General features: G+C 51.7%; 1 protein-coding gene across 1 annotated transcript in view; it reads right to left on the bottom strand.

Annotated features, from left to right (window-relative positions):
* LOC102397350 (liprin-alpha-1) overlaps positions 1 to 24,519 on the bottom strand; it is a gene marked incomplete at its 3' end in the record, with an annotated part of 49,181 nt that overhangs the window by 10,135 nt on the left and 14,527 nt on the right. Inside the window, 9 exon segments of the mRNA XM_045165865.1 lie at positions 186 to 269; positions 529 to 603; positions 1,398 to 1,532; positions 2,889 to 3,035; positions 4,704 to 4,925; positions 5,136 to 5,237; positions 5,611 to 5,685; positions 6,367 to 6,531; positions 6,997 to 7,098. Of these exon segments, the coding sequence (XP_045021800.1) occupies positions 186 to 269; positions 529 to 603; positions 1,398 to 1,532; positions 2,889 to 3,035; positions 4,704 to 4,925; positions 5,136 to 5,237; positions 5,611 to 5,685; positions 6,367 to 6,531; positions 6,997 to 7,098 (1,107 nt within the window).

The raw sequence follows: 24,519 nt of genomic DNA, 5'->3' as shown, positions 1-24,519 counted from the left end.
TGGATGTGGGGGTCCCCTGGCCCCTGCCCACTGCCTATGGGCGACCACCTCTGGCCCTGCTCCTGAGGAGGCGGGTGCCCGGGTCAGCAGATGGGGCCACACACGCACACACTCGGCAGCAGAGACGGGAGCGGCGGAGAAAGGTGGTGCCGGCCCAGACGCAGCCTCCCCGTCAGCACACGCACCCGCTGCAGCTCCTGGTTCTTCTCCTCCAGCTGGGCCTCCATCTGCCGCAGCCTCTCCTCGATGTTGCCGTGTCTCTCTTCCGCCTGTCGGCCAAGAACAGGGTCAGTTCCGCTCGCAGCGCCCCGTCCTGACGGCACGTGGGCTGTGACCACAGGGGCGGCAAGCGGGCCATGCTCTATGCGGACCATGGGCCCCGGGTTCGCGGGAGGCCGCCCGCACGCCTGCTCACGCCGCCCGCGTGGCTTTGCGTGTGACACGTGGGTGACGGAAGGACTGCGTGTGGCGAGCCAGCGCGGGCAGCAGGCAGCGGCAAGCGCGGGACGCGCGAGGCACACGCTCTACCTTCCTAAGCTGGGAGGTAAGTTCGAACAGTTTAGCCTCCTTAGTGGCAGAGCTTCCGGAAGACAAAAGGTCCGACTACAAGGCCGACCGGGGACAGACAGCAGAGATGCCGGGGGAAAGGAGAAACCAAGCCTTGAGAGGAAGATCACAGGCAGAAGGGCGCCCCCTGGCGGCTGTTAGTGACCCTGCTCTGGAAGGGTCTCCGAGCACCTGACACCCGCGACCAGAGGGCCCCTCACCCACTCCGGGCAACGCCCCCGACAGCCGCCCCAGCACGGGCCCTGCCAGACTCTCCATGCCCAGCCAGTGCCCACTGGCAGCACAGGGCAACACCTTTCCCGCCAGAAGGACAGGGTGGCTGGCTGGCTGGCAGTGGGGACGATGCCCCCAACAGTGCCACACCTCCGGGAGGCAGCCTCTCACCCGCAGGCTCCCGAGGACGGCGAGCTGGGAGTGGGGCCCCAAGACTTAAGAGTCTCCTAAACAAGAATGGGATTTTCCTAGGTCTGCGAAGAACTATCCTGCTAAGTTTTTGAGCGGCTGACTGACTGAACTCTGAGCAGCAGTGACTCGGAGCTGAAGCGTCCTGGAGACACACAGAACATGGGACAAAACGGAGGGAGATTAACGTAGGGATGACACAGAAGCAGGGACTGTCCGACACTCCGGGAGTGCTCCCATCTCAGACGGGCAGCACGACCCCCGCGTCTGCGCTCCTGCCTGGACTGAGCGGCAGGGGCAGGGGCACGGTGGCACAGCACGGGAACAGGCCCTCCCTGCGCCCGCCCCCCACCCCGCGGACCCAGAGCAGCCCCCTGGAGAGCACGGCCACCTCTGCGTGCGCCCGGCCCCGCGGCCCAGAGCAGCACCTTGGAGAGCGCAGCCACCCTCTGCGCCAGCTCGGCCTCCACCTCGGGCAGCGTCTCCGCCCTCCGCAGCGTCTGCTGCAGCTTCTGCTCCGCCAGCTCCAGGCGCTCCTGCAACTGCCGGTTTTTATCCTCTGTCTACAAAGGGAGAGCAGAGTCGCTGAGACAAAACCCGAACGCACGTGTCTACTGGATTAGCTCTGCTTCGGCAGCTGCGTCACGGTAAATCTTCTCTCAGTGTTCCTAGGCTTAGTCTCATTGGGCAGAATACCTCCCGCCAGAGTATTTGCTTTTCCTAAACGTCCCCAAACAAGTCTTTAAAAAAAAAAAGTTCTTATATATTAAAGAAGATCAGTTTTCTGTAGAAGTGTATTCATTCTTCTTGACAAGGGAATAAGGGTTCAGTACTGACCCTTCTTAAAACGTCACCAGAATCATCATTTGAAGGGAACCCTACTGACCACAGATGGCCACGGGCATGTGAGCCAAAATATGGCTTTCATCTCCTCTGAAATACAGACCTGCTAAGAGTGTGCCTGGTGAAATGCCGGTCAACTGATACTTGTGAATGCATGATTATTCTTTTACAAGATCTTATTAGTCTGAAAAACTTTCAACGTAGCAAATTTAGACAGATTCTTTTTTAAAAAAGAAAAAAAAATTTAAATTATCTATAAGCTCAGGTTCCTGAGAGTTTAACATTTGTTTCTAAGCAGCTTTCTTATTTCTTCTGTGTGTGTTACTATTCTATGTACATACACAAACAATACGACATGCTTTAAAACCCTCAGAAAACAACAGCATATGGTATAGGGTATTTTCTGATCTGCCTTTTACAGCCATTACTTTGTATATCGTAACGCTCTTAATTAGCATTCCACATCATACATTTCAATGGCTTTTTAGTATTTTATTTTTGTGTTGGGGCCAATGATACCCTTTGCAACACACCAGACCGACTCACTTTGCTTTGAAAGCCAGATTTGGTTCTCCTGGTTAAGTCCTGATTATCTGAGACCACACAGGAACAGGAGCAAGTAAGGCTCACCAAACCACAGGAGGTGCACACCCTAATCAGACCGGAGCTCTAACCCTGCCTTTTGTCACAGTGACCCCAGTTACCAGCAGGCAGCCAGCTGCTGTGAAGTTCCCTGCCGCTCTCTGCTCTTTCAGTAAAAACACTAATAAACCAACCGATTCACGTTCAAGTAAAACAAAAGAGTCAGGAGTGGAATTCCACAAAATGGTTAAACCAAGTCCCAAACAATTCACACCTGTAAGTTGCAGTCACCCCCAATTTTTAAAAACTGTATTTCATTCCAGTACAGCTGATTTACCACGATGTACATCCACACTTTCAACGCAGCATTTTAGGGTCGTTAAGAACGTTACACTGGGACTCGATTCCCAATGTGGGAACCTCATGAAAAGGCCTTTAGCTTCCTCAGTGGTGCACCACTGCATAAGTGAGACACAGTCCATAAAGGCCGTTACCTGTCGGTGCACAGAATCCTTATTTGCGATTTCATTTTCAAGTTTATCATTGAGGTCATGCACAGAGGTGGCTTCGCGCTGTGCAGCGAGGTAGCGTTTCTCAAGGGTAGTGATTCTCTCCTCCATGTCCTCCTTCTGGGCCATGGCCTACACCGGGCATTGCAGAGGAGAAAAGGTAAGTCATCATGGAACGCTCCGACACACTTAAGAGTAAAACAGCTGGGCTAAATCCTAACTTTCAAATCAAACATAAAGTTAGCGTCCTCAAGACTAAAGTCCTAGACACGGCAGTTTTCCCTGACGTGAGCAAAAACGCGCCTACCTCAAACGTCACATTTGCCACGATTGGCACCCATCTGTCTTAACGTTCTCTCTGGCCACTCGGTTTACCAAGCTTCTTTTCTACATAACAAACCCAAACAGCAAACAAAAAGCATACTAAACTACCCTGTTATTGCAAGAATTCCAGGAGGGAAGGTATCTGGCATGAAGTCAGGACCTCTGTCTGCTACACCGTACAGGTGGCCTTGACCCAGAACAGGGAGGGACCTTCAACATATCCAACGGGGAGCTCTGAGGCTCGTTTCCTCGGGTAAAAGTTGGAAAAATCTCATGCAATTTCCTCAGAATTAAAGTAAGAATATTAACGAGTGTAAAGAGAGATCAGAGTGTAACACAACTGGAAGCAGCCTTCTCAAGCCTAGTTCTTCTGAAGCAGAGTTACACCACGTGTATGAAGCACTCAGACCAGGACCAGAACTTGCTGCTGGTGCAACTCCTGTCCGCCAGCTCAAAATCCATTTCAGGTCCCTCCGTAGTTACTAAGTAACCAATGTTGGCAAAGTCTGAACATTAAAACTGAAAGGTCTTAAAAACGCTTTTTCCAGAATTTTCTCTACGTATTAAACTCTGCCACCTAATCTCCTCCTGTTGCCAAAGAGTAGTGTGAATAGGTTATACAAACACGTGCACATATTTCTGTTTCGAGTTCTCACACGGCATCACTCACACCAAGCTACTAAACAAGTCCGCCTGCTGTACCACGTGTTGGAGGGGTCTCTCTGAGACCGTCTCACGGGGGAGGAGGGCAGGGTGGGCGCTGTCTGTCTGTGTACAAAGGAGAGGCGAGGCGAGGCTCACAGGGGGAGGCCTGAGCCCCCAGCACTCTTCTGTTTTCACAGTGACCGCTAGGTAGCTTCTCATAACTCATGACAGCCGCAGACACGACCGCCAGGAACATCATGATTCCACATGGTCACACAGCTCGGGCCTGAGGGTCTGAGGGTGAGGAGTAACACATACTCACTGCTGATACCACGCGTAAAATCGGCCCTAGCGTACAGCACAGGGAGCGCTACTCCGTGCTCTGTGGTGAAGTAAATGGGTAGGAAATCCAAAAAAGAGGAACACGTGTGTGTGTGTGCATATACACACACACCACTGATTCACTTTGCTGTACAGCAGAAATTGACACAGCAGTGTAAAGCAACTATATGCCAATAAATGAACGAATGAATGAATGAATTTTTAAAAAAGGAACACACTGGGCCCCCTAGAACTTGTAGAAACGCGGAGTCCACACCCCGGGTGCAGCACAGTGCCAAGGCCACCCTCGTGTCGGTCCACTGCCAACGGACCGCCCGGACCAGGCCTCTTCTGCCCCAGAGCCCACGACGCAGAGGCAGGGAGGCAGCCAGCCGCGGTCCCGCCGGTGCTCTGCTCTTGCTCACACAGCCACCGCAAGGCTGAGACCACCGGGAGAACAAGGGACCCACGTTCCACCACAGGACAACAGACACAGCCGCCGTCACTCACTTCGCGGACGTCCCGCTGCAGTTTCGTGTTCACTTCCTCGGACTTGATGAGGTCCTTTCTTGCCGTGTCCAGGTCCTCCTCCAGCTCCGTCACGTGGGCAGAAAGGGCTGCCAGGCGCTCCTTCATCTGGCTCTGCTCCCGTGACTGCTTGTCGATGACTTCCTGGAGCTCCATCACCTTGGCCAGGTCTTCCTCGTGGCTCAGAGAGCCGTCGGAGGATCTCTAAGGGGGAAAGGAAGCCTTAGGCGGCCATGTTTCAGGAGGGAGGGAACACAGCACTTCCAGGCAATCAGTGAGGTCAACACTGCCTTCTGCACTCTAGGAACTCACAGGACCCTCACGGCCACTCAGACCTACATGGTGCATTGGTGAGAGGTCCCGACAGCCCCGCACAGACTGGAACCATGACAGAGCGCGAGACTGAGGACTTGCCTTTCCATTGGCGCTCGGCACGCTTTCCTGCTCGTGATTTACATCAAGCACCCCGTCTGTTAGTACCTTTTTCTGGTTATTCTGCTCTTTAAGAATCATCAGCTGAAACCAAAAAATTGAAGGAGAGTAAAGAAATAAGTAAACACAGCAAAACTCTACTTGGAAAAACTCAAGTCTAAACTGAAAACACAACATAAAAAGAAAATATGTGGTGATGCTATCCATCCCAAATACAGCCAGGTGATTAGAGTCAGAATTTGTCTTCTACTGGACAAAGGGGTACTTAAGGGATCCTGCAGCTCTGAGCCACAAGTCTAGTTTACTAGTCATTAAAATAACCCAGGTGGGCGGGTCCTCAGTCAGAAAGATAAATAACATGTGATGTCCACCACTAAGGCCTTCATTCTTTTTTATAATGAAGGGATAAAAGTGACAAACCCTTCGCTGAAATGACACGATGACTGATGAGGCTCACCTCTTTGTGTGTGGCGCCCAGTTCTTCTTCTAACAAACTACACCTTTCGAGCGCTACTCGCAATCGCTCTCTCACCTGAAATGAAAGGGGCCGAGTCACTGAGTTGCCATGTGTGTGCACGTCAGTGCCCTTCTCACCGTACACGCACCCCGATACACGCTCCTGCCACAGAGCACCTTTAATGTCTCTCATTGATCTTAACGTCAAGACAACCTGCTTGTTAACAGCTTTCAATTCTAAGTTTGAGAGAACAAAATGTTATCCTAAATTAATTTCATTACCCAGCTTTTAACTGCAAATTGATATACAAAATATAATAAATCTTGAAATATTTATGCCAACTAATACTTTTTAACTGGGGGCTTCCCAGGTGGCTCAGTGGTAAAGAATCCACCTGCCAATACAAGAAGAGATCAGGTTCGATTCCTGGGTCAGGAAGGTCCCCCGGAGTAGAAGATGGCCACCCACTCCACTATCCTTGCCTGGGAAGTCCCGTGAAGAGAGGAGAGTGGTGGGCTACAGTCCACAGGGTCGCAAAGACTCGGACATGACTGAGCATGTACGCAGGCAACGCTTTTTAACCATATAAAACTCTGACTTCTTACAGAAAAAACGTATTTACAAGAATATAAGACGCTCAACTTGTTACACAAACAAGTGAGCTAGTTTTCAAGTCAACTAGTTACACAAACACGGGCGCCGTCCACCTAACAAGGCAGCAGGTGTGCAGATCCAGGAGGGCCGGGTGGCTGGTACCTTCTCGTCCAGGGCCTTGTGGTGCTCGAACAGCGACTTCAGCGCCTTGAGCACCTCCACCTCGCTGGACACGCCGGCCGGGGACTGCGCCTGCCGCTTGACCACCGTCATCCGCAGGGACCGCTCGTGCCGGGAGACCAGGCACTCCAGGTGCTCCAGCAGCAGCTGCAGGGCGGGGCCAGAGCAGCACCTTCAGCCTCACACTTGAATTCGGGGCCAATAACTCCTCTCAGCCTCACGCTAAGACCAAAACTGTGCTAAGGCAAGTCGGAATCCCGCCAGTTCAGTCTAAAGTTAGACTGGACTTCCCTGGTGGCCCAGCAGTTAAGACTCCACACTTCTGCAGGGGTCATGGGTTTAATCCCCACTTGGGGAACTAAGATCCCACATAAAGTGAAGCATGGACCAAAATGTTAAGAGAAACCCCCCTCAAATGTACTAAAATTACATTAGCTCTCATCATAAATTTGAAGCAAGGTATGAGAACCCTGAACTGATCCACCCCGGGCCACTCAGTGGGAAAATGTGGAAAATGGGTTGAAAACCAGACAGAGTTTAAAGACAGCAACACGGAGCCCAGCGGTGACCCCCGAGGGGCGAATGTCAACACGTGAGAATCCCCCTACTGACCCTGGTGTTGTTCCTTTCCGCTTTCAGCTCAGCGATTTCTTCTTCTCTTTCAAGAAGCTGCTCCCTGCATACATTTAGTTCTTTAGTAAGTGCTGCAAACTCCTAGAAAACAGTTAAATGAGTAAGTAACTAAATGTAAACACAAATTAAAAGGGAGAGTGAGAATCTGAAGACTCACCCTGTCAAGCTTCTCCAGGCTCCACACAAAGGATCTCCCTGCCCCTCCAGAGAAGAGGGGGTCCGCTGACCCCAAGACCACACAGACCACCACTACTCAGACCGGCCCTCAGCCGCCACCTCGACCTGGCAGGCCCGTGCCAGGGGAGAACCCGGAACCCAAGCCTGCCTTCTCCAGACCCAGGGAAGTCTGAGATACTTTCCTAAACATAAATCCTAACAACAAAGTGGATAAAGAGATTCTTAAACGACACACAGACAAGAGACCCGGAACCTCTGGGGAGAGTGGCCGCCAGGCTGTGGAGTGTTCCTCTGGGAAAAGAGGCTGATGGCAGCCCAAGGCCACCTGTTAGCCTGACTCCACTGAAGTCACCCGTTCAATCAACTGGTTAAAATGTTCAATTCATGTTACACGTATTTTATCACAATTTACGCACATGTGCAGGCACACACACAGAGCTCTTTGGAGACAAGGTGGCTTCTAAGAGCATGGATCAGCTACAGAATGTGAACAGCCCTTCACGCCAGGATTTCAGCGCAGACTGGCAAACACAAAGCTCCAGTCCCGCTGGGGAGAAGCAATCCAGCGTGTCCTCACACCGGACAGACTGCCCACACGGCACGGGCACTGGGCATCATGGCTGGGAAGTGGGCAGGGAGGGGAGCCACAGGGACTAGGTCTCCTCTCCACGGCCCCCCAGGAGCGAGGGAAGGAAGCAGGCGCTGTTCTCCGAGGGGGGGGTGTCTATGGGAAGAGCAGGCTTTGGAGGGAGCGCTAACCGTCCAGTTTCAGACAAGCTGCATCTGAGACGCACTCAGGCCTTCAAGCGGCTGTGTCAAGTCCAGAGCCTCCCAGTCTGGAGTCCTAGGAGACACAGGCCAAGATGAGACAGAGCAGCGAGGTGCCGAGTGTGGGCGAGAAGAGCTGAGGTTTGAGCCCAGCGAGAAGTCACTGCTGGGTGGCTGGGAAACGAGAGGTGCCGGCCAGGGAGACTGGGGGAGGCCAGGAGGGAAGGGGACCATCTTGGGCGTCAGGAGCCCTGGGAGGAGCAGCCACAGAGTCAACGGGTGCCAGGAGAAGGAGTCAGCTGACTGGTCAGTAGAGGGTCTGCTGACGTGGAGGCCAACGGTGGCCGGGACCACAGCAGGTCAGAAGCCCTGGCAGGGTCGAAAGCCCAGTGGACAGAGGATGGGGGGGCAGGGAGCACAGGCTCGCTCTCATGAGGGACTCTGCAGTCAAGCGCTGAAGGCAATCAGGCAACAGTTACAGGAGACGCAGGGTCAGAAGAGCCCTCTTAGAGGATACGCTGGGGCTCGCAGGCTGGTGGCGGGGGTCCGGGGCGGGGTGGGAGCTGAGCGGGCAGAGGGCGCCTTTCCCGGGCACACAGCTCGCCCACGGTCAGCGGACAGGCGGTCAGATGCATGGGCCCAGATCCAGATGAACAGTGAGCTGGTGGGGGGGCTTTCTGGACGTCCTCGTTTAATCTCTTCCAATTTCACTGAGAAAACTGATGCCTCTGCACTGAGCGGCAGGGCGGGTGCGACACTGGGGAGGGCAGGAAGCAGCCATCACGGAGCAGGCTGGGACGCCCGGACCGTGGCCATGGGCCTTCGAGTAGACTGCAGGCCGCATAGACGGGGAACTGCCGACAGGAGCAGGTTTCCGCCAGGTGAGAGAGGTGTGCGTGTGTGTCTGTCTGTGCGTGTGGGAAAGGCTGGAGAGGCTGCGATGCTAGTGGACCGTGGCGTTTCAGCGGGGAAGACAACAGGGGAGCCGCGGAAGGGCGAAGGGCCAGACATCGTGGGGGGCGCGGCGAGCAGGCCCAGGCTTCCAATGAAGAGACCCTTCTCCACATTCCCGCCAGCTCCCTTTTCCTTAACCTGTTCATCACCAGACGCGAGCCTGTATCTTTTACACACAGTTTCCTTACGTTTCTCCTAATAGCGCCAAACTGTCTTCACTCACCTATGAAGAGACTATTTAATTCCCATCATTTTGGCTAAATACAAGTGCTTCTTACAATGAATCCAACCGTTAAAACCATTCTATGAAATACCGCTTTGAATACAGTAGAAAACAAACGTATAGAACTCCACAATTATTTTTACTCCTTAAAGAAAAACTCTTCTCTTTGCTCAAAAGAATTCAACTGAAAAAAGTACCAGAGCAAATTAAACTTAGGAGTTTAGATAAACATGAGACAGGACATTCCAAAGTTTAAGATTCCAAAAGCATGTTCATATGTACACTGCATTTGTATTATTTTTGCAGGAAAAACTAGTAGAGCCTGAATAAATTCCAAATATGTGCAATAAGTGATCTGCACTATTTCTATGATAGGAACCTAACTGTCAGCATCCAAATTTTTTTCTCTTTAGGAAAAAATGTTTGTTTAAAAAATACTGTAAGCCAGTTAAAACTGACATTCTCTTTACTGTAATTAAAGTTTGAAGTTCACTCTTTGAAAGTGAACAGATACAACAGTCATTGGAATATTTTCAGGTTAAAATGGTAAGTCTGTGCAACACAGATTTGCATTTCCATTTGACATTTTCTAGGACTGAGAGCAGGGAAAACAATATCCAACCATTAACGTCAGTTTTAAAAACCTGATTTCCCATAATGTGTTAAAATTCCAATACTCATCATTTCTGGCTCTGGACAACAGGATCAGGTTATTCGAACCAAACAGGACTGATCAAAGTCCACGATCAAGCTGATTTTACAGTAAGTCCTACAGATGGGATGCAACATTTGGCTCCGGAAGTGATGACCGTGCTCTTCCCAGACACCGCAGGAGGACTCGGGGTGTGGGGGAGAGCGGCAGGAACGGTCAGAGTCCACCTCATGGACGGGGTCCCAAACCCTTCCCTTCTGCCCACATCCGTGTGCTTCCCCGATCAGCTCGCGTCACAGTTCCACACCTCATCTCTGTAATCTCCATCAACAGTTCTGTTTTTTAATTACTTATCATTTTTGCTAACCTGCTGAGAAAAGAATACAGCTCCACTGGAGGCAGCAGGTGTACGTCCTCTTAGTGGAGGGACGCGGTTGTAATAAAGGATGGAAACGGGGTCTGATTCTCAGGAAACCAAGACGAACACCTGAAAGCTGACTTGCAGAGCTCACTCAGATGATCTACCAGCCGCAGCTATGGGGCGCCGCTGCTGCTGCCAAGTCGCGTCAGTCGTGTCCGACTCTGTGTGACCCCAGAGAGCAGCCCACCAGGCTCCCCCGTCCCTGGGATTCTCCAGGCAAGAACACTGGCGTGGGTTGCCATTTCCTTCTCCAATGCATGAAAGTGAAAAGTGAAAGTGAAGTCGCTCAGTCGTGTCCGACTCCTCGAGACCCCATGGACTGCAGCCTACCAGGCTCCTCCGTCCCTGGGATTTTCCAGGCAAGAGTACTATAGTCAGCTGTAAAAGCAGATTAAATTCTGAATTAAAAGATAATTAGAGGTTTATACATTCAAATGAACCAGCAAATTACTATTTGAAACTCCAATGTATTGATTAAAAGTTGCTTAGAAAGGTTATGTGTAACTATTTTTATTGTGACCTAATGATGGGAGGAGGACAGAGGGACACTAGACAGAAAAAGACCAACTTGACACCTGTGCAAAATATGAGTCACAAGTTCACGAGACTTATTTAAAGTCATCAATGTGATAGCACTGGATTTTCAATCACTGACTATTTGCAAGCAGAGAAAAATGCATAAGCAGTTCAAAGGTCCCAATACATGTGATTTATCTTTTCTTATTTCTAAGAATTGTTGTTTAGTCGCTCAGTCGTGTCTGACTCTTTGCGACCACATGGACTGTAGCACGCCAGGCTTCCCTGTCCTTCACCATCTCCCAGTTTGTTCAAACTCATGTCCATTGAGTCGGTGATGCCATCCAACCATCTCATCCTCTGTTGCCCCCTTCTCCTCCTCCCATCAATCCTTCCCAGCATTAGGGTCTTTTCCAACGAGTCGGCTTCGCATCAGGTGGCCAAAGTACTGGAGCTTCAGTTTTGGCATCAGTCCTTTCAATGAATATTCAGGGTTTCTAAGAATAGAGACTGATAAAACTTATGCTCATACATAGCACTTGGCAATTAAGTAATGCAGATTGTATACTCTGAACCTAAAAACATGGAGCAGAGCAGTACTGCAATGTGACCTCAATTTGGTTAAGAGCAAACACAATCTTTTATATATATATTCTTATACATATTTGCATAAGAATGTACATATTTCTTATATAAGAAACACAGATGGATACACACCAAACTGCTATGCAGATTATCCGCTGTGGTTGGGAAAGTAGGCTGTTTTAAGAAACAAGAAAACAGGGACTTCCCTAGCGGTCACACTGTTGCTGCTTGGGGCCTGGGTTTGATCCCTGGCGGGGGAACTAAGATCCCACAAGCTCACGGCACGGCCACAGACAAATAAATAAGTAAAGCAAAAGAATAAAATTAACAGTCCAACTCACACACACACCCCAACGGCCAATCCTCACTTCTTTTTTTCCTTTAAACAACATTAAACTGCAGGGCACAAGCAGAGCAGGGACCACAAGCGTGGCAGTCCAGACTCTCCTCCCACCCGTGTCTCAGTCCCGCGGCGCCCCTGCCCTCCCGGAGCCACTGCACAGGGGCCCTGGCCTCGTGGGCTCCTCGCTCACCCGCCGCCCTCCAGGGGAGCAGCTGACCCCATCTTCCTGCTCTCTTCCCCCTTGCTCTGGTCACTTGTTCTCTGCTCAGAACCACTGTGTTCCTGGGGCTCCGTCCGAGGGCCCCTGTTCTCCCTACATACGCGGTGCCCATCTGACCTGTGTCAGGCTTCAGCCCTAGGCTGGGCAACCATCCACCAGGCCCCTGCGCATCTCCACGCGGCTGTTTTAAGGGTCTTCCTCATCTCCCTCGTGGCCCCTCGGAGCAACCACATGGTCCCCGCCCCGCCCCCAAGTGGGCCAGCTGCCGGCACTGCTGAGGCTGCTGACCAGACCTCCACCCGAAGCTCCCAGACCACGTGCTGCCGCCTCCTCAGCCTGGGCCACTGTGCCCTGCCCCCCAAGAAACCCTGACCCATCAGAAGTCACTGCCCGTCACCCCTTCCCTCCAACCTCTGGCAGCCACTAGTCTGCTTTCTGTCTCCAGGACCCTCCTGTTCTGGACATCTCACACAGACCAACATGTACGTTTGTCCTTCGGGATGTGGCTTCCTCCCCTCAGTGTAAGGTTCTCAGGGTTCACACATAGTACAGTGTGGGCCACCGCATCACTCATTTTCACGGCTGGGTAATGATTCATCACGTGGATGCAGAACATTCTGTTTACCCGCTCAACTGTTAGTGGGTGTCTGGGTTGCTCTCGCTCTCTAACTATGAGGCTGGTACCAAAGTAACTGCAGTTTTGGATCGTGAATGTTAAATCATTGCAACTAGGCTCAAACACACATTTATTACTCAAAACAGGAACCATTACAATCAACATTTTTGCCAATGAGAAGTAAGTCTGTTTACTCCTGAAGGGTAAAAATCCATGCTCTGGGATTCGACCAACTCTTGGAAAGCATTTTCTGCCTCCTGCTGGCTGTGGAAGCGTTTTGCCTGTAAAATGTTGTTGAGACGCCTGAAGAACTGGCAGCTGGCTGGCGACAGGTCAGGTGAATATGGTGGATGAAGCAACACTTCGCAGCCCTCTCTGTTCAGCTTCTGCAGCGTTGGTTCCGCGACGTGCAGCCGGGCCCTGTGGTGGAGAAGAACAGGGCCCGTTCTGTTGACGAACGCCAGCTGCAGGGGTTGCAGCTTTAGGTGCATCTCATTGATTCGCTGAGCATACTGCTCAGAGGTGATGGTTTCACCAGGATTCAGAAAGCTGCAGGGGATCAGATGGGCAGCAGACCACCAATCAGTGACCATGCTCTTTTTTTGGAACAAGTTTGGCTTTGGGAAGTACTTTTGAGCTTATCAGGCCAACCGCTGAGCTGGTCTTTGCCAGTTGTATAAAATCCACGTTTCATCGTACTTTACAATCCGATCGAGAAATGGTTGTTGTTGTGAAGGATAAGAGAAGACAACACTTCAAAATTATTATTATTTTTTAAATTTTTGGTCAGCTCATGAGGCACCCACTTATCAAGCCTTTCCACCTTTCCAATTTTACTTCAAATGCCAAACAACTGTAGAATGGTCGACATCGACTTCAATGACAACTTCTCAAGTAGTTATAAGAGGATTAGATTCGATGATGCTCTCCACTGGTCGTTGTCAAGTTCGGCCACTAGGCTCATCCTCAAGGCGCTCGTCTGGTTCACAGACTTCCTGAACCACCACTAACAGCAGCAGTGACGGCGGGAGCAGTGGAAGGGGGCTGAGGATGGAGCGCGCGCACGCACGCACGCACGCACGGAGCAGGGACACAGGCACACTGTCTGCTCTCCCACACCACAGCTAACTAAAGCTAGCGTTTCTTGCATATGTATGTATATATGGATGCCAACTAACACATCCATTTCCCCTCCCTTTTCTAGAGTTAAGGACATAACCTAAGGATGTTTCCCCATCAGTCCATAAAGTTCTTTTCCTTTTTCACAGCTGCAATGACTGTATATACCAATAAATTCAAAATCGGTAACTCATCCTTTGTGCACTTGCTGACGGACATTTATGCCTCCGATCCTCTGCTGCTACAGACAACATGACAACAAATGACCTTGCACACACACCACTGTGCACGTGCGCCCCGTTCATCTGCGGGATAATCTGAGACGTTCTGAGTCAAAGGACATTTATTATTTTAATGGACACCGCTAAATGATTCCTCATGGGCCAGCAATGTGTGAAAACATCTGTTGCTTTGAAGTCCCGTCATCCTGGGTGATGTTAAACCTTGGTGTCAACGTTTCTTTTTTGGATCCATCCTGCTCCTTTCTCACCCATCACACACAAGTCCGCAAAACCTTCTTCTGTGTTAGACACTGGCTGCACGCCCGCCCCGGGTGTGAGCGCCCCCGCACGCCCGCACTCCCCCTGACCCTCTCCAGGCAGGGGATTAGCTGGCATGTCTCTTACAAAGAAGGCTCAGCTTGTCTGTGAGGTTATTATACTTCCTCATTTTCTCACTTGGCAATGTGTAACATGAATGCCACTTTATCCTCATTTCCGTTACTGTTATTTTTCTTTGATCAAACACAAGTGAGGTTGGTCTGTTTTTACTTATCCTAATATATCTGGACATGCCTATCCTGTCCTACAGAATGGCTTCTGACCATCTTCTCTTAAACTGAAATGCTCATTGGCAGGAGTACACACATCTGACTTATATAGTCTTCCACTGCACTCAAGCCAAAACACTTAGATAACAAAATATTTTACTGTAAACAAATGCTAAAAATTCAGTTTATGTTACAATTAGGGTATGTACTGATTTCTTAAACTCATGTGTTTAGGTAGATTTTTAAACAAATGTAATTTTACGAGAAGACAAATTATAATTTAAAATATAATGGGGGTGAGGATGTATGTTTATATGTAGATGATGCACTTTGCTGTAAAGCAGAAACTAATACAACATTGTAAAGCAATTATGTGCCAGTAAAAAAATAATGAATGAAAAAAAATATTATAAAAAGGAGCTGCTGGATTGCTCTAAGGCACACACAGAAGTAGACCTGCTGGCTCAAAGGGTCATGTTAGTTAACGCTCAGCGTCTCTCATGCTATAAATCACCGCGCACGAAACAAACACTAGCTCTGCCGCTTTTGTCGTCTCTGCACATTCTGTGACTTACAGGGTTTTCATGTCTTGACGAAAAAAAAGTAAAGATCACAAACGACTATCATCACGTCCCCTGATGATGGACTGTTCTGCACAGGTTCAGCTGGCGTGGCCCCTTCACAGTCCTGGGTAGATGAGGATGGCCTCACTGCTTTTTAAACGTGAAACTTCATTTGCAAAAGAAAAAAGGCATTAATTTTGCTCAAATGTCACCACCATGTCTCCATTTAGAATCTTTGCCTTTTCTGATTTCCCCACGGCAGTAAAGGACAGATAAAAATATAATGCTATTATAAAACAGTAAAAATAACCATAAACCTTTATTTGGTTGGATATTCAAATTACTTATTATATATTACATATATAGTATACATGCCCCCAAAAATATAAGGCAATTTCAAGTACAAAGCAACTCCCCTAGCTTCCCATTAAGACAATTGCCAACTGGCTGGCCACTTTAACATACACTTTAGGAAGGCAGATTGAACAATCAACTCTGACTCAGGCTCAGTCCTACATATTTATGAAAATAGATAAAACGACTTATTCTAGTTGCATGCAAAGTTTTTGTGTCTCAGTTCAGTCGCTCAGTCGTGTCCGACTCTTTGCAACCCCATGAACCGCAGCACACCAGGCCTCCCTGTCCATCACCAACTCCGGAGTCCACCCTAACCCATGTCCATTGAGTCGGTGATGCCATCCAACCATCTCATCCTCTGTCGTCCCCTTCTCCTCCTGCCTTCAATCTTTCCCAGCATCAGGGTCTTTTCCAATGAGTCAGCTTTCTTCACAGGTGGCCAAAGTATTGGAGTTTCAGCTTCAACATCAGTCCTTCCAATGAACACCCAGGACTGATCTCCTTTTTGTGTCTAGCATGCTTATAGTCTACCTGTGGTCACATCATGTGAACTGAAAATATCTCTGAGAGATTCTCTATGTCTTCTACTCTTTGCTGTGACCACAGCAGTTCTCCTTTTGGGGAGCCACTTGGGAAACACGTGACACTGACCCCCACGAGGGCACCCCCACGCATCTCATGTTAAGACAATGGGGGGTGCTGCACGGGGCTCCAGCCGCGGGACCCCAGGTGCTCACTGCTTCCTCACCCCCACGGCCACGCTCCAGAGCCACTGGTGGTCCTGCCATAGCCTCCTGGCAATGGCGCCACCACGAAACACGGGCAGATAAACGTGCAGAAGGGATGGGAAGGACAGCGTCCGAGCACCCTGAACTTGGAGAGGAAGCCGACGCCACCTCGAGGGAAGGACCGGGCTTGGAGGAGCAGCCCTGCCTGGTGGTAAGGCGCCGTCAAGCTGCCCTCCCCAGCACCACTCCCGGACTGCCCAGGAGGTCACAGCTTAGCAAGTCCTCACAAAGCTCTGTGGTGTGCTCCAGGTTTTTCTGATTTAGTCACAATTTTAGAATGTTTCAGGCTTCTCATTAGCTGCCATAGAGCCTCAATTTTGCACCCCCCCAAAAAAAAAGCCACAATCAATTCTTTTACATGGGTTAAAGCAGGAGAAGGGGGCAACCGAGTATGGGATAGCCTCACCAGCTCAATGGGTAAGAGTTGCAGCAAACTCCAGGAGACAGGGAAGGACAGGGAAGCCTGGCGTGCTGCAGTCCGTGAGGCCGCAGAGTCGGACACAACTCAGTGACTGAACAACAACAAAGCACCCCGGGAAACGACTTTATGACATTATTAAATGAGAATATCCGAGACATGTAGGAGCCTTCGGACCCTGCCTTCCAGGGCCCTCACAGGTATCGGCAAACAACTGCACAGAAAGGCTTCTAAGACAGGACCTGCTCTGCTGCCCTGTGAGACTGCAATGTCGGCAGGAAGAGAAATTCTACCACGTTCACAGCAGGTGCTACTGAAGACCAGCTCTCTGACATGCAACAGGCCCAGCGAACACCGCACCTGCTGTGCTCTAGAGTGGCAACGAGACTCTGGCCAGCATGGAACAGACACGAAGACCACGACTGAACGCCCAAGCCTCAGCGCGCAGGAGATCGAGGATGGCTGAGTGGGCCACGGCCCGGAAACACCAGACAGCAGGCAGGGATCTCCAGTGAATCAAAGGATGCGGGATAAAACCATACTGAAAGGGCTTTATTAGGGAGTTCCTCCTGGGGCTCTAGTACACTCGGTCAGTAAAATACAAGTTTAAGAATGAGCAGCTTCAGAAGATGCATGGCTACATTTATAGCATTTCCTGAAATTCTGCTGACGAGTCAAAGAAACACAAATACTCCAGTGTTTAAGGCCATATAGCCAAGGCTGGAAGTAATAAGTACAACTGAACTTGAAAAAGGCTTTTGATTCTCTGTCATGCAGTTTTCTTAACAAGAATGACACTGGCTCCTGGAAAACCACGGAGCTGATTGGTGGAAATGACACAGATAAAGGCTTTATTGTCCACACGGCGTCTCGCTGCCCGCGGGGCCGCCTCTCGGCCTGTCGAGACCCTGCCCGCCCATCACGAGTCTCCCCGAGAGGCTGGCAGACGACTGGCTCTGCTCCCGGCCACCCGTTTCCCGGGAGCCACACCCGCCAGGCCTTGGTCAGCGGGCCTCCCCCGACCCCCACCCCGTATCACAGCCGCACACTCTCCTGTAGCCTGGACCGGGGCCTCAGGCCGGGCTGGACCACTCACCTCCTGCTCGAGGCTCTCCCAGGCCTCTTGCAACACTTCATTGCAGGAACCCTCATCTACGCTGGGGAAGACGGATTCCCTGCACTGTTGAAAACTCAGCCCCTGTGAAGAGCCTGGTGCCATGCAGGTGTACAGGCGGCAGCTCTATATGGAGTCAGGAACACAGCACCTCCGACAGCAAGGATCGCTACTTTGTAACCTTCCTCATCTCCTGTGGGTCTGTGTATCCCTGTCCTGCAAACCTGTCTGACAGGAGTCCCCGTAACAAGTTTTACCCTTTAATTTAACAAGAGGATACCTCAGCATGAATCAAAGGCCCAGGGACACAACCATAACTGAAGTTACAATCATGTAACAACATAACCATAGGCGGACAGTTTTCTCCCTGGCTCTATTAAGCTTAATAGATAGAAACACAGCCTGAAGAATGAGTTGCCCTGTTAGTTCAGTCAAATAATTTACAAAACAATGACAACAGTTTCTAAGGCACTATACTAAGCACACTTAAGGTTAAATATTAACTGCAATAAACTTTATTTTCGATTAATGCTTTATGGTTTTCATAGCATTTTCATATATTTTATCACATTTTATTCTCAGCCACCCAGTAAGGCACTCATTGTGACCTCCTTTTAAAATCAGAACACAGAGGCCCAGGCAGGTTAGTGAAGTGCAAAGGTCACTGGGTTAATAAGTGGCTTGGAACTGAGAACTGAATAGAGACGTTATGTTATCTGCAGAAGATAACCCGGTAAGCACCAGAACCAAGCCCACCTGCAGACCGAGATGCCCCCACCTGTGCTGGGGGGCGTGGGGCGCGGTAAGGGGTCTGCAGACAGACGTCAAACATGCGGTGAGTGCCGCCAACTCCGTGCAGTTATCACAGTGGATGCTCCATTCTACTTCTCACTAAAGCTGCCTGTAACGCTGGGAAACGGAGTATCTCTATTTTCTAGATGACAAAACAGTCTTAGAAGTGAAACACCTTGGCTGAGGTCAGTATGTTATTAAGCTGGAGATGTGAAACAGAAGTAGGGGGTGGAGAGAAGGAAAGACTGGGTGGAAAAGAAAAGAATCACTCAACAGCCAGTGAAGAGGAAGAGACCGTCACAGCCTACCAGGAACATCACCACCAGCCCCACAAGGAAAGCGGAAGGGCAGCCACACACCCCCAGGAGATCTCGTGATTTCTCCTGCTTCCTCAAGTATGGCCTTGATATACATCCAATCCTACTGCTTCATCTGCTTTTTTCTTAAAGTTAAAGGCATTTTAAAAACTGGAGAAAAGATAAAAAGAATAAAAAGTAAAGCCAGCCCCAGGCAGCAGACTCCATCGTCTCCTTGAGACGGGGCAGCCCGAGGCCCTGCAGAAATCAGAGGTTTGAGGAGACCACCCAGGGCTGGCCTCGGCCGTGAGACAAAGATGGGGTTTTGCACAAGGGAGCGGGAAGGCATCTGGGAGAAGGGGCGTGTGTGGGCCACGGTGTGCGGGCAGGGGAGCAGGCTGAGCAGACTGGCTCGTCCAGAAGGACAGGTGTTTATGGAGGGAAGCGGCGTGCGAGCAGAGGGAAGCCGGGACGCGGGCAGGGAGCGCCAACAAGGGGCTGAGCCTTGGCCTCTGCTGCCAGGGAGGGGCACTGCGTGCGCACAGCTGAGGCTCGGGCTCACCCGGGAGCTGGGCGGGCTGGCAAGGAAGGGCAGGAGGCACCGTGTGAGGCTCAGCACCCAGGGCCCACGCCGGGAAGCCAGAAAAAGGAAGAAAAGAGCAGTAGTGTTAGCAAAGAGAAACCCAGACTGTGCCGCGTGGTCCTAGAGGGGAGAGAGGGCGGAACGAGGAGGCGGGTGGCGGGGAGGCGGCCGGCACAGCTCTGCACACGGGCCGCGTCCAGAGACTGGCCAAGCCCAGGGCCTCAGTGCACCCCGAACGCACGGCTGAAGACACAGCCGCGGCAGTCCCCTTCGAGGGGGCATGCCGGCCGCAGAGGTGGACCACCTGCCCCTGACTACGGACAGGGGGTGGGAGGCCAGGATGCTCGTGTTCGCCAGACACAAGAGGAACTCTTCTGTTCTAATGAAAATAATTATCCCACTGCCGGGGGGCAGCAACGGCTTCCTTTCCCTCAATTCTTTCCACAGAGGCTTCCCTAACGTGAAGAAAGTGAACCTAACACCTGCCACTGGGCGCGGGAAATACACAAAGATGGGAACACGAGCTCCCTCTAAATTACTGACGATATTTAAAGGGACCATAAATGCAGATTACCTGTGTCAGTATGTCTTTATTACCATACAACTTCCAGGGAGATAACCGTAAGATGAAGTTAACTGAAGCAACACCGGTAGGGTTTCAAAGCACAGGAAAACACGCATTCCAAGTCGACACCAAGGAATTTCACCTCTTTGTTGAGGGAAATGAAAACGTTTGAGCAGCAAGATGAGGTATCACCAACCCGAAGTCGCTTACTGAACAGGTACAGCAGAAAAGGTCTCACTTCCTGGCAGTGCCTGGCCCTTTTAATGCTCACTAATAGTGAAAACAGCTGGTGAAGCAAGCAGGCAAGACTGGACGTCCAGGGGTTTGCACACAGCGCACACAGCCCATCAGCAGGAATGCGCTTTCAAGCAATCTCTTAATTCATTGTTAAACTTTTGGGGACCAAGTATTTCTACGGTTTGCACAAGAAAACAACCTTGGAATGTACATTCTTTCCAACTTAAACCCTTTGTTGTAACCACCCACCACTTTTTCCCCCGCATGGGCCTTTCAACCGCTCAGGTAACCAGCAGGCACCCTGCTACACACACCAAAAAGGCAGCACTTCGAGATTGCAAAACTGTCTCCTGCAAAGGGAGTAAAGGTCATCAGGAACAGGAAACAAAAACGAGAGCGCGCGATGGAAACAGAAGGGCTGGCAGGAGGAGGAAAATCCCAAGCCCTGATTCCAGCCTCTACTCACTGTACTCTCCTCTCTCCGGCAGGAGGTCAGGGCAGAGAGGAGCTGGACACGGCCTCTGTCCCTGAGACCTCCCGCCAGGAGGAGGCCTCGCCATCTGCCACCGAAGCAACTGTTTTCTTCCACTGTCAGTACTCGTGGTCAGGTAGCTGCTGCCTGCCATCTATTTTGGCCACCCAGCCTTGGAGCCCCCATCCTCCGGCTGGGAGGTGCTCTTTCCTTGAGAACAGCATGTGACCCACAGAAGGAGCCGGAAGCATCATCGGCCTGCTGTCCCGGCCTCTCCCGCACCTGGGGTCAGCGCAGAACAGCCTCAGACTCACCCAACATGGGCCTGGAGCCCAGACTGTGACCGGGAAGCCGCAAGCAACGTTCAGAGGGGGGCAGCCATCTGCAGCTCCGGGTGGCGACACGGGCAGTGTGGGTGCGGTCTCCGCATAAGCAGCCTCCCCAGAGCCTCACGCGGCACCACAGGGCCCGCGGCCTCCAGGCCCGGCCCTCCCCTCTTCCCCAGGACACTGGGAGGCCGCAGGGTCCACACAGTGACTTACTTCCTGGGTGGATCGTGCAGGCAGTCTGTCATTGAGCCCCTAGACGGAGCAGGCTCATTTCACTCACCACGGAGTTCACCCACGTTTCTCAGCAAGAAGTGTGAGGGCATGTTAAACACACTGCTGCCTCCCAGACATGGCCCCTCGAGGATGCGCTGGGGCAGGGGCGGCTGCTGCACACACCGCACATCCTTCCCCAGCTTGCACTCTTTGCTTGCTTCCCTCTCTCCCCTGCCGGTCACAGCTGACCCCCCGTTGTGGCCACACTTCCTGGCACTCCTCTGCAGCAGCCTGCTGGAGGCCAGGTGGCACTGCCCGCCCCAGGCGCCCAGCTCTGGGGAGGCTCTGTGGAGGCTCAAGGCAGCCGCGCAGCCCACAGGGAGGGCCCACCCTGCCCCAGCTCCGCGTGAGGCATGACCTCCGAGCCACACAGACACAAGAGCACCTCCTTCCACACAGGCAAAGACAAACGTGGTTCAGACAATCCTCGCAGGCTCCCTCGCGTCACTGGATTCCTGGCTCTTCTCACAAAGCCTCCATCGACACCCACAATGGCAACCACACCCCACCCAAGCGCGCCGGGACGCTCCCCGCGGGCGGCTGAAGGGCCTGGCCCCGGAGAGGGACGTCCGTGCCCAGCATCACCCCTCGCTGCTTCGGCCCGGCCGCAGCCAGCCGTCAACCCTGCCCTCTGCCAGAGCAAAGGGCGGTGCAGGAACCGGAGAATATAGACAGTAATGGGGCGAGAGGGACGCGGAAACCGCCCAGGCTCAGGGCTACCCTACGCACCCCCGACCCCCCGAGGGCAGCAGCCGTGGTGCAGGAGGCCCCTCAAAGACCCTCCAGAGACGGGCTTCTGTCCAGAAAGCTTTGCGCTCAGGGGTGAGTTCTCCTTTACTCTACAGAGAAGCGCCCAGAGGTTCCAGGAGGTGAGCTGGGGACGGAAGCAGAGCAGAAGGCGCCGAGTGCCGTGGCTGCAGTCACATCACAGGTGAGACAGAGGGCGGGGTCGCCCGCCCCGACACGCGCGCCGCTCCAGAGCCACAGCGCCCACCTCACTCACTCTGCTGCAGCGGCCGGCGGGGCTCACAGGGCAGCAGGAACCTCACCAGGTGCCGAGAGCCGGCTGAGCGACACACGAGCTCCGGGGCTGCGGGCACGCGCTGCAGGAAAGCGTGTCTGTGGAAAGTGATGAGGGACAGCAGAGAAACTCTCCAAAGAGAAACGTCTAAACCCTAAACGTCTGATTCGTCAAGGGAAAGGGCCGCAGGAAAAGTCAGGCAGAATTAGAAGAGACATCTAAGAAGAGCTGACCTCAAAGATTTGGGGCAGAGAAACCAACTGCCAGCGTCAGGAAATCACCACGTCTGCGCCACGGGACCCTCCCAGGTGCTGTGCTGAGCACCGGGGCAGAGCAGCAGGGCAGTGGGCTCCACGGGGACCACTGCTGCTGCTGCTAAGTCGCTTCAGTCGTGTCCGACTCTGTGCGACCCCTGAGACGGCAGCCCACCAGGCTCCCCCGTCCCTGGGATTCTCCAGGCAAGAACACTGGAGTGGGTTGCCATTTCCTTCTCCAATGCATGAAAGTGAAAAGTGAAAGTGAAGTCGCTCAGCCGTGTCCACCTCTGAGCGACCCCATAGACTGCAGCCCACCAGGCTCCTCTGCCCATGGGATTTTCCAGGCAAGAGCACTGGAGTGGGGTGCCATTGCCTTCTCTGACGGGGACCACTGGAGGGCTTCAATTCCGGGTGGTGCCTGGCCGCCCACAGGCAGGGCGTGTGTGGAGAGGCCGGGGCTGAGCCCGCAGGGACGCAGAGACCCTCCAAGGAAGAAGCAAACCCTGGCCCTCCCCGGACCAGCCCCGCAGGCCCTGGGGGCACCCTGCCCACCCCCATCTCCTCCTGTGGGAGGAGCCCTGGAGTCAGAATGCCTGGGGCCCAGCACTGACCACCGGCATGGTCTGCCAGCTGCTGGCGCCTCAGTCTCTTCATCTATAGTGGAGTACATAATGGCACCTGCTTTCTAGTAACGGCACTGTTCATAGAACGGTACTGAGAAACGGTACTGAACAGTGCTGCACGAAGCATGCTCTGTGGTGTCACCACGGGACTTCGCTGAGATAACTCACACAGAGAGGCTTAGAGGCTACTGTATATCACCTATAGGTGGAATTAAGTAAAAAAAAAAGATTCTGGAATTCCCTGGTGGGCCACTGGGTCAGACTCCACTGCAGAGGGCACGAGCTCCATCTGTGGTCCAGGAAACTAAGACCCCATGCCCTGCTTAGCACAGCCAAAAACAAACAAAAAAAATACAAATGAACTTGTATACAAAACAGAAACAGACGCACAGACAAAGAAAACAATCTCATGGACCCAAGGGGAGGACAGGGGAGGGCAGATGAGGAGTCTGTGACTAACATACACACACTGCTGCTGCTAAGTCACTCAGTCGTGTCCGGCTCTGTGCGACCCCACAGATGGCAGCCCACCAGGCTCCCCGCCCCTGGGACTCTCCAGGCAAGAACACTGTGTGGGTTGCCATTTCCTTCTCCAGAGCAAGAAAGTGAAAAGTGAAAGTGAAGCTGCTCAGTCATGCCCGACTCTTAGCGACCCCATGGACTGCAGCCTACCAGGCTCCTCCATCCATGGGATTTTCCAGGCAAGAGTACTGGAGTGGGGTGCCATTGCCTTCTCCGATATGCACACTAGTACATGTGAAACAGATAACTAACAGGGACCTACTGTAGAGCACAGGGAACACTATGCGGTGTTTTTTAATAACCTATGTGGGAAAAGAATCTGAAAAAGAATATATACATATACACGTATAACCCAACCATTTTGCTGAGCACCTGAAATTAACAGAACATTATAAATCAACTGCACTTCAATTCTTTTTTTTTTTTGATGTCTCAGCTTTTTATTTTTATTTATTTATTTTTAAAATTTTATTTTATTTTTAAACTTAACATATTTGCATTAGTTTTGCCAAATATAAAAACGAATCCGCCACAGGTATACATGTGTTCCCCATCCTGAACCCTCCTCCCTCCTCCCTCCCCATTCCATCCCTCTGGGTCGTCCCAGTGCACCAGCCCCAAGCATCCAGTATCGTGCATCGAACCTGGACTGGCAACTCGTTTCATACATGATATTTTACATGTTTCAATGCCATTCTCCCAAATCTTCCCACCCTCTCCCTCTCTCACAGAGTCCATAAGACTTTTCTATACATCAGTGTCTCTTTTGCTGTCTCGTACACAGGGTTATTGTTACCATCTTTCTAAATTCCATATATATGCGTTAGTATACTGTATTGGTGCACTTCAATTCTTAAAGGGTCAGAGGCCATAACTGCTGGCTATTTCTCACCTAATCTCCCTCAACATGCATCCACACAGCCCTGAGA

Source organism: Bubalus bubalis, chromosome 5 (genome assembly GCF_019923935.1).
Source record: "Bubalus bubalis isolate 160015118507 breed Murrah chromosome 5, NDDB_SH_1, whole genome shotgun sequence".
NCBI lineage: Eukaryota > Metazoa > Chordata > Mammalia > Artiodactyla > Bovidae > Bubalus > Bubalus bubalis.
The sequence above is the reverse complement of the archived record's forward strand: the minus strand, read 5'-3'. Positions and strand labels throughout refer to the sequence as shown.